Here is a 10,341-nt window from a genome sequence, read left to right on the forward strand (position 1 = left end):
AACCCTGTAACATGAGGCCAGACGCCTTGCTCTTTGGAAAAGACTAAAGTCTAGATACTGAATATGAAAGGGCTCCTGGGCCTGAAACCACAAGATCTCTCTGGGTCTGTCTACAGCCTGAGGGAAGAAGTAGCCCGGTTCCTGACCTACTACTGCAAGGCACCTGACCTGCTTGATCCAGAAAATGTGAGTCATTTCCCAGCCTCACTTATCTCCTAGTGGAGAGATGTATTCTTAAGGGGCCGCCTTTTCTAAAGGGTACAGGGAGAACCAGCAGAGGCCCTTCAGGGCCAAGATGGAATAAAAGCTAATGGATTCCAACTTTGGAGGTTCCTGGTCCCTGTCCCTACTGAGCAGGTGGGAGACAGAGGGACTAACCCATCATTCATGGAGATTGGGTTTTTACTTCTACCTTCTGTGCATCTGCTGCAGGTGGTTGCTCTCAATAGCTCCCTCTCTGTCTTCTTGACCCTGACCATGGTGCTGTGTGATGCAGGTGGTAAGTTGATGGGCTCTGCTTTCCCTCAGGGAAATAGCAGCACACAGGCACTGGGTCTCGAAGAAGAAGAGCATCTTGACTCAAGGCCCTTGCCCTAAAATGCTGGGACTCTCCTACACTGGTTATATTTTCCTGCTGTTTCTATAGGAGTGAGGGATTCACATCCCCACTTAATGAGGAAGGAAATGAAGGGAGGGTCCTCGAGGAGATATGCCCTCGGGAATGGTGATGGTGAGAACCAACCCATTATATTAGCTGGGATTTGGGGCTCAATTCCAATACAGAGAGCCCTGGTAAACTGGCTTAAACTATATAGAATTTCTATCACCTTCTCCTCCTCAAAAACGATGTCTATTGAGTTCTAGATCAAATAAGACTGAAAGACCTGTTCTCAGTGTCCCTCTTAACAATGTCTGAGCAAGAGTCTCGGACTTTAATGAGCGTTGGCTGCTCGGAAGGTAGTTACCAAGGTGGCCAGTTTCATTCAAATCAGTAGGTCCTCGGTTAGTTCACCCATAAGGCCACATGATGGGAGGAGAAGCATACTTGAGACCATCAGATGTAGATAACGTGAGTCATGTGGAGAGAAAGAGCCCTCCTTGTGCAGGGGCCTCAGCCTCGGGTGTTTGCCCTGGAACTGACCAGAAGTTGTAAATGTTCCGTGCTCACCATGCTAGCAAGGCAGGCTTGATTTGAACCTTGGTTTCTGAGCCATTCAGAGCACTGTTCTTCCTTTGTCTCCTTCTATAGTGTAGCCCCAAGGCAAGGACACTTGAGTTTTGTTTCCCCAAATATTGTTTATAAGAATGGCTACCTTTTACAGAGCCTGAGCCCCAAAGCATTTCCCCAAGTAGCAGGGATTGCCCAAGTAACCTACCCTGTCAGTAGAGTTGCTGCTGGTCTGGGGGTCAGGTGGGTGTGGTGGTTCTGACCGAGAGACCCTGGACTGACAGCCTTGTCTCCCTGTGGTTCCAGATGCCTTTCTGATCCCCACCCCCTTCTATTCTGGCTTCACATTAACTGCCCGCCTGTATTCAAAAGTTGAGCTGATTCATGTCCACCTGCTGAGGAAGGTCAGAATGGGGCCCTTTTCCTGCTCAGCCCACCTCGGCAATGAAATGTTCTGGGGGCATTCCAAGGTTTATGGGTGGGGCTAGCTTTCCTGCCATATAAGTGATGATGGACAAATCGGCACTAGAGGGCATGTAGGACGGGTACCCTGGGTATGAAGGCCAAGGATTGTTCACGGTTTATGGGAATGAGGGATCAAAGCTTAGAAGCAGTCAGATATGGGCGCTCCTCAGGCAGGGTTTGTGTTCCAGATCACTGAGGCGGACACCCAGCCATTCCAGCTGATCGTGGACAAGTTGGAGAAAGCCCTGCTGGAGGCTAAGTTTAAGGTAAGGAGAGGACTATGGGTCAGGGTGGGCACTGCTGCCCCTGAAGGGGGTTCAATGCTGAGCCTCTGCTACAACTTTCTGAGCAAGACTGTGTGGGCTCCTTCTTCAGAAGAGGCAGTGTCCCAGGGGCATGTCCCTCTGGGAGCCCTGAGCCTTCTCAGTGGCAGTCCCCAGTGCTATTTCCATCTCTGCCCTGGGGGCAGTATGGTAGTTGCTTCAGGGTTCTATGTAGACCTTGGTTATGTGACCTATATTGGGTGTTCTGACTGACATTGGCTGAATGTGAAGTATTTGAGTTCATTGGGTTATGTTTGGTTCTTTCAGGGGAAAAAGGTCAGAGGTCTTGTTCTCTTCAACCCCAATAATTTTATGGGGGACATCGACAGTTTGGCCTCACTGAAGGAATACCTGGAATTTGCCAAGAGGTAGGGGTTTAACCCTTGAAATTGAACAAATTGCCATCGGTCATGGACAAGAAGTCAGAACAGAAATAATTTCCCCTATCTATGCTGACTGCTCATTATACTCTGCAAAGTGGTGTACAGCTAACTGAAATGGGAACGAAGGAAAATGCAACCACATGCTTACAGCTTCCACCAATCTTTTCCCCCCCAATTTCTTTCTAGTATTTTCCATGTGCAGAGGTCTTGTTCTCTTCAACCCCAATAATTTTATGGGGGACATCGACAGTTTGGCCTCACTGAAGGAATACCTGGAATTTGCCAAGAGGTAGGGGTTTAACCCTTGAAATTGAACAAATTGCCATCGGTCATGGACAAGAAGTCAGAACCAGAAATAATTTCCCCTATCTATGCTGACTGCTTATTATACTCTGCAAAGTGGTGTACAACTAACTGAAATGGGAACGAAGGAAAATGTAGCCACATGCTTACAGCTTCCACCAATCTTTTTCCCCCCAATTTCTTTCTAGTATTTTCCATGTGCAGACAACTACGTAACAATCATACTATAGTTTTGTTACTCAGCCACTTCCTGTAGCGTGAGCGCTTTTCCAGCATCTACTTCCCAAACTACTTGACCTGAGGTGCCAGGGAAGAGAGGCTGTTGGACAATGTGGAGTGAAGATAAAGACATATCCCCACAGAACTTTATGTCCCACTCCTAAGACAACTTGCAGGCACAACCTACATGTGATTATTGATGAGACTTCCATGCTGTCTGAGTTTCGTGCGTCCATCCCATTCCACAGTGTTCTGAACATGAGAAGGTGAGCTGGTCTCAGCTGTAGCGGGAATAAAAACATTAGCTTCCTGCTTTTGCACAGTGATTTCATGTGTCATAAATTTACCTGGCTAAGTTTCAGGGATTGAGTTAAACGTGGAAATAAACAAAGTATGATCTTTCCTCCTAAGTACATTTGATCTAAATACCATGTTGGATATGAGATACTTGAGGGCAAGGTAGAAAGACCACTGTCCAAAATAAAGATAAACCTCTACAAAAGGTCTGGGTAGTGGACCTCAAGCCAGTTCCCAATTCCCACACACAGACCTTAAGACTTCAGCACTCAAACATTTCTCTATAACCTTGATTGTACTGTCTTCTCTCCAGTTTGCCTGACCCCAACAGGACCCATGTGATCTGGGGCACCAGTAAGGTGAGTCCCAACAGCCTATCCTTGGGTTGGGAAGGAATGGGAGCCAAGAAAATAAGGTATTCCCTCCCTTACTCTCTTCCTCTAGAGTTTTGGCATCTCTGGCTTCCGTTTTGGCACTCTGTACACCCACAACAAGGAGGTGGTCTCTGCTATTGGCGCTTTTGGCTTCCTCCACGGCATCTCTGGCATCACCCAGCACAAGCTGTGTCGGCTGCTCCAGGACAGAGGTACTGAGCTCCATCCAGGCATCTCGGTGCTCAGGGCCACGGGGGATTCCTGGGTCTGCTTGGGCCTCTGACATGCCTTCAGTCCCCTGATATCTTGTTTGCTGTCTCAGGTGTCATGGTGGAGGACAGGAAGTTTGAAGGGAGGCAGGATGCAGTTCAGAGGGGGCACTAGGGTGTAGACAGAAGCAGGAGGCGCTGGTCTAAAAGCCAGGATGGGCTTTAATTTCTGGCTGGCCAGCAGCTCGTGCTCTGCCTGAACAATCATATGCAGACTTCCTCGGTGCTCGGCCACGGGGGATTCCTGGGTCTGCTTGGGCCTCTGACATGCCTTCAGTCCCCTGATATCTTGTTTGCTGTCTCAGGTGTCATGGTGGAGGACAGGAAGTTTGAAGGGAGGCAGGATGCAGTTCAGAGGGGGCACTAGGGTGTAGACAGAAGCAGGAGGCGCTGGTCTAAAAGCCAGGATGGGCTTTAATTTCTGGCTGGCCAGCAGCTCGTGCTCTGCCTGAACAATCATATGCAGACTTCAGGGGGAACTTCAGAAATCCGTTCTTATGTCAAGGTCTCTTTCCCCTTTCCAATATTCTGCTTGCTCAGGCAAAGATTACAAAGAAATAAGTGCCCTGACTCCTCAAGTCTGACCTAACTTCACCTGCCAAGGTGGCCAAGGAAGTGCTGCCATTTGGGCAAGTTGCTGTGGCTACATCTATGGCCCCTGGGTTCTTCTGCCCCTTGGATCTGAGGTGAATGCTGGCGTCAGGGAGAACTTCCCCCTTTAGTGCCATGGCCCGAACATAGAGAAGGGCCCCTTTCTTTAATTCCCTGTAGTAGAACAGATGCCAGTCTAGCAGATTTAACTTAAAAGCTGGGATATCTATAATAAGCTGGGATATCTGTAATAATAAAAGCATAATATGCTAATTAGACCAGACAGCTGAAAGACCTTCTGGATGTCCTTCCGGATGATGCCACAGTGGTGGGGCCCAAGACAGAGGCAGTTAGAGGAATCAGGCAGGCAGGTAACTGGTTAGGGGCCACCAGGCAGGCAGGCGAGTGGTTAGGGGTGATGAGGCAGGCAGGTGAGCATTATGGGCGATGAAACAGGCAAGCAGAGGGGTTAGGGGTGATAAGGCAGGCAAGCAGAGGGGTTAGGGGTGGTCAGGCAGGTAGGCAGAGAGGTTAGGGGTGGTCAGGAAGGCAGGCAGGCAAGCAGTTAGGAGCCGGCAGTCCCGGATTGCGAGAGGGTGCAGGCCGGGCTGAGGGACACCCCCTCCATGCATGGATTTCATGCACCAGGCCTCTAGTAATTAAATAAATGAAAGTAACCAAATAATCTGGTTGAGAAAACAACTTAACTTTCATCTTTGGGTGAGTAAAAGGAGAAATCCAATTACCTGTTTCCCTGCATGGTGCCAGGCCCTTTGATATTTGGCAGAAATCAGTTTCCCAGCCCCGTGAACACGGCTATCAATTTGGGAATTACGTGGGAGCTTAAATGCCAATGTGTGGGCTCCACCCCAAAGTTCTGACTTAGGTGATCTGGGGATATAACCTGGCCACGAGGATTTTCACAAGCTCCCCTGGTGGTTCTATGTGCTGCCAATGCTGAGAACAACTGGGCTAAGATCATCGCCAAATACATCAAAGTCCACTGTGTGAGGCTGTAAGGCAGGAGGTATGGGGAGCTGTGAGTTCCTGCTTCCTGCTCATTGGACAACAGCAGCATCAACCCATTACAGGGGGATACCCTGACTCTTACTGTCAGAGCTGTAAACTCAAACAGAACACTCCTACAGGTTTACTGAGAAGCCCAGTGTCTCCTCCACAGCTGTAGGTAGGTAGGAGGTGAGTTTTGAATATGGATTCCATCAGCTCACATATAGTAGAGTCAACCTTGGACAGAAATAGCTGCCAGGAAGTCCAGGTAGGGAGCATGTGGCAAAGACTTCTTGGCAGTTCTGTGTCACAAGGCCTGTGACAGCATTCTCCCCTATCGCCATCCAGAATGGATTGACAACGTGTACCTGCCCACTAATCGCTCCCGGATGCAGGAAGCTCACAGATACATCACCAACAAGTTGAAGACATTGAAGGTCCCTTTTCTCAGTCGTGGCTCTGGCCTCTATATCTGGGTCAACTTGAAAGAGGTGAGCTTGGCAGTGAGGACAGGTGTCCTTGGGCAGACCTGCCTGATAGGTCTTGGGCTCAACTCTGTCCCTCTGCCTTCCCTAGTACCTGGACCCATGCACATTTGAGGAAGAGCAGCTCCTTTATCGCTGCTTCCTGGACAACAAGCTCCTATTGGCCCCTGGCAAGGCCTACATGTGTAAGGAGCCTGGCTGGTTCCGCCTCACCTTTACGGATAAGCCCCTCCGCCTGAAAGTCGGTGAGTGGTGCTGACATTCCACTCCTGGTGTCTTCCACTCCTGTAGTCCAATAGCTGAGTCCTCCTTATTGGCCTTGAGTAGCTATAGCTACAGCTCATCTATATCATAGACGGTTTGCACTTTCATATTTTGATTAAGTTCCTTTGCAAACAGGGATTACATGACCTGCCATTGAGCAGGGCACTAATCAGAAGTGGTCCTCTGCCCTGTGGGGCTTGAGTTAGTAGGTGAGATAGACAGGCAGATGATCGTGGATGTCCCTGGATGTTATTCTATGGAGTCAGATTCTCCTCTGAAGGTTATGAGAACAGAACAATGATCGGTTGCATCTCACCACATGCTGGACACTGTTCTACCTGCTGGGAATCAAGCAGTGCAGAAAGAGCATTTATGTTATAAAATTTTGAGCCACTGAGGAGAATAGCCTGTTTGAAGGGACACTAGAGGCAATAGAAACGTTGATTGACCTGCCATTGAGCAGGGCACTAATCAGAAGTGGTCCTCTGCCCTGTGGGGCTTGAGTTAGTAGGTGAGATAGACAGGCAGATGATCGTGGATGTCCCTGGATGTTATTCTATGGAGTCAGATTCTCCTCTGAAGGTTATGAGAACAGAACAATGATCGGTTGCATCTCACCACATGCTGGACACTGTTCTACCTGCTGGGAATCAAGCAGTGCAGAAAGAGCATTTATGTTATAAAATTTTGAGCCACTGAGGAGAATAGCCTGTTTGAAGGGACACTAGAGGCAATAGAAACGTTGATGAGTCCAAGTCTATCGCCAAGTTATAGGATTTGATATGAGACAAAGTGTCTTGCAGCACATGCTGTGTCATTGAAGCTAAAAATGAGCTATCAGGGATGTCGTGGGTAGACTTAGAAATGCATCCCAAAGAAGGGTAGGCTGAAGTTCCACATCCCTGAAGAGTGGCTCCGTGATGGTCTACCATGACCTGGGGATTTCCGGGGCCCACCTGAAAACACACTAATTCTATTTCTATCTCCATTTGGACCCTAAAGCCATGCAGCGGTTCTCTGAGGCGCTAACCGATAAGAAGCAGAAATGGATAGAGAAACAACTGGAGGATGCACTGGTGGAAGAGTGTCCTCCCTGTCCACCAGGCGCTCCAGCTCATCCTCCTTCATAAACATGGATACCTCTCATTTTTGAGAACTTGATTCTTTTTACTCTTTGCTAGCCATTGTGTGAGAGCAAAATGTTTTTATGGGGTTGGGGTTGGAAATCCTAGAGAAACAAAGGGAGCTTTCTGCCTCCCTATTTTATTCATTTATTTATTTTTCCATAATACAAATTTATTGTTGCACAAATGTACAGTGTTTGAACAGAAAAAGCCTCACTGTCACGTAGAAAGAGGACTTGAAGCAGCACGTGGGAAGCAGGGTGGCTCCGGGATGTCAGGTGTGTGGTTACCGGCTCTGCTCAATGTATGTGGAGATGTCCCTTTCTTCAGGAAGCTCCGCCACATTGACTTCAAACCTACCCTGAACATCATCGAGGATTTGGGCATCATTCTAATGAGACACAAAAGTGATAGTCAGGCCTTTGGTGCCAAAGCGACCGGAACGGGCCACCCGGTGGATGTAGGTGTCCAATTCCCAAGGCATGTCGTAATTGAAGACGATGTTGACTCGCTCAATGTCTGTCCCTGCCTCCCTATTTAGATGGGTTTATTTTTGTATTTGAAACCTAATAAAGTTCATATTCTCTTAAGTTCCAGGCCTGTTTTATTTCTTTCTCACTCTTCATAATCACCTTTGGGAACTATTAAATTTTTTGTCCTTTTTATTTTTAAATTCCAAGGCAGGTTATACATGAAGAATAGAGTCTGGGGCAGGCAAGGAAGCAAGGGATAAAAAGATCCCTCATTGAAGGAGGTTTTCTAGGGTTGGATGCAGTGTTCCAGAGAACCCTAACGAGATCACAGCCACCTTCCACGCGAGTTGCCAAATGGCAGGGTGGTAATATAATTGCAGATGTTCCTGCTTAAATACAAGCTCTTACCCTTCTTGCCTTTTCAAAAGCTTTTAAAATGAATCTCTGGTGCCAAGGCTGGGGTCTTCCATTTTTCTCTCTAGCCTCTTTGGCTGTTCAAATAACACCACCCATGAGTGTTTCTGCAAAGCCCTTGCTCGCTTGGGCTTCAGTCAGAGCACTGGTTCTGTGAAGTAGACAGAGCAGTGACTACCCTCATTTTATAGACAAAGAGCTTTCAGCGCTAATAGATGGCTTTGGTCAGTCCCTTGAGTTTGTGACCATCCTCTCGTTTGGGTCCAGGTTTGGTGGTTATTGTTCCTTGATGACAATCTTCTGATTTTGTGTTGTTTTTTAATCAAAAAGCATAAGAAAAAAAAATCATGATTCTTCCAGTTGTTTTTTTCTCTACACATGGTTTTTTAGAAATCAACGATGGCTAATAGAAACAGAAAGGAATTCATTGGATGAATGAGGGAGCTCATGGAATCAGAAAAGAAGGAACAAGGAAACCAGAGATGCTCTTGGGATCTTTGAAATGGCAGCTAATATACAAACCTCAAAGGTAGTTTGCTATACACGTATTCACATCTACAAGTATATACATACTAGAGGCCTGGTGCACAAAATTTGTGCTGGGGGGGGGGGTGTCCCCTCAGCTTAGCTTGCATCCTTTCCAATCTGGGCTTAAACCGGCAGTTGGGCATCCCTCTCACAATCCGGGACCACTGGCTCCTAACTGTTCACCTGCCTGCCTAATCACCCCTAACTGTCCCCACTGTTGGCCTGGCCACCCCCAACTGCCTTCCCTGCCAGCCTGGTTGCCCTCGCAGCCTGTTCGGTCATCCGTTCGGTTGCAATAGTCACTTAGGTTTTTATATATATAAATTATATGTATAATATCTTTGGAAAACATAGCCTAGAACAAAGGCAGTCAGGGCCCCTGCCTGCAAGACAAGCAATAATATGAGAGGCCCAGAAAGAACCATCACCAGACAATACTGTGATCTTGTTAAATTCGCTTATTAGCTCTCATTGTTTTTTGTGTGTGTTTTTTGGGTGGGGAGAGGTTTCTTTGAATTTTCAATGGACACAATTATGTTGCTAATAAAGGTCATTGTCCTTTGTCCTTTTTGGTATTTATTTCTCGGTTCCAATTGCATTGCCTAGCACCCCCAGTACAACGTTGAAAAGTGGTGAGAGAGGACATTCTTGTTTTCTTCTCAGTCTTAGCAGAATTGACTTCAGTCTCTCAGTCAAGTATCATGTTGTTGTATTTTTCCTGTTGCCTTTAGTGGGAATGCCACTGTCCTTACCATGGTTTATGTAAGACCATGTCTTCACCCCTGCTTGTATCTCTGGCCTTTCTGCCACACCTGTCAGTTCCAGAGGTGCTGGGTTTGTACCGTTCACGAATGTTCTACACTGACCCTAACCTTCAAGACCCTATCAAAATGTTTTTTCTGCTCTAGCACCCCATCGTCCAGCTAGCTAACTGGGACTTACCCATCAGGACCCAATCATCGCTTCCTAAGTGTGTAGGGTGAGTGTGTGTGTCGGGCTTCCTGTGGGGGCCAGAGCATGTGTCTGTGGGGGTAGGATTCAATCTTTCTGCTGTATGCTTCCATCGCACTCAGCAGTCCATCCCAGCACTGGCAGAGGCCTGGCACGCAACAGCCCTTCAATAAGACTACTGGTCTGGATTAAATGGAATGCTATGAGGTGAACAGAGAGAAGTGGCTTATTTTACAGAACAAAACATGGAGGACTGAAAAAGCCACGAGAGCTGCTTGAGGTCACGATGCTAATTAGCGGCAAGGCCAACGTGAAGACAAATGGAGTGGTCAGAAGGCCGCCAGGTCTTCCTGCTGTGCTTGCCGGAGGGAACCTGCTGCTGTCCTGTCGCGGGGAAAGGAGACTTTTCTACTCAAGCCTCTGAGCAAGCCGGGGCCCTGGGTGGATCGCCGCCAAAGCCCCGGAACATGCAGGGTCGGCGGCAGGCTCCAGCAAATGTTGCCCAAATCCACAGGGAGCAACCACAAACTCCAGGGTACAGGCTGGTAGGGAAGGCTGTTTTAAGGATGCCCTCGCCCTGCTCCGGAAATGCTGCTCCTTGGCGGCATGCAGGCTTCAGTTGCCTGGACACTGGGGGGCTAAACCGGGAGGCGCCCCAAAGAGCCAGGGGGAGGAGACCAGAGTCAGGGGGCGGCGGGTGGC

The 10,341-nt window shown here is 48.1% G+C and overlaps 1 protein-coding gene across 1 annotated transcript in view; it reads left to right on the top strand.

Annotated features, from left to right (window-relative positions):
• LOC102766388 (probable inactive 1-aminocyclopropane-1-carboxylate synthase-like protein 2) overlaps positions 1-7,292 on the top strand; it is a 12,314-nt gene extending 5,022 nt beyond the window's left edge. Inside the window, exons 5-15 of the mRNA XM_006772323.2 lie at positions 117-186; positions 433-499; positions 1,475-1,572; positions 1,822-1,899; positions 2,224-2,324; positions 3,038-3,127; positions 3,472-3,517; positions 3,603-3,744; positions 5,749-5,891; positions 5,977-6,130; positions 7,152-7,292. Of these exons, the coding sequence (XP_006772386.1) occupies positions 117-186; positions 433-499; positions 1,475-1,572; positions 1,822-1,899; positions 2,224-2,324; positions 3,038-3,127; positions 3,472-3,517; positions 3,603-3,744; positions 5,749-5,891; positions 5,977-6,130; positions 7,152-7,279 (1,117 nt within the window). The 3' untranslated portion in view covers positions 7,280-7,292. The remainder of the gene's footprint in view (positions 1-116; positions 187-432; positions 500-1,474; positions 1,573-1,821; positions 1,900-2,223; positions 2,325-3,037; positions 3,128-3,471; positions 3,518-3,602; positions 3,745-5,748; positions 5,892-5,976; positions 6,131-7,151) is intronic.
• The last annotated feature ends 3,049 nt before the right edge of the window (positions 7,293-10,341 follow it).

This window comes from Myotis davidii, unplaced genomic scaffold, assembly GCF_000327345.1.
Source record: "Myotis davidii unplaced genomic scaffold, ASM32734v1 scaffold265, whole genome shotgun sequence".
Taxonomy (NCBI): domain Eukaryota; kingdom Metazoa; phylum Chordata; class Mammalia; order Chiroptera; family Vespertilionidae; genus Myotis; species Myotis davidii.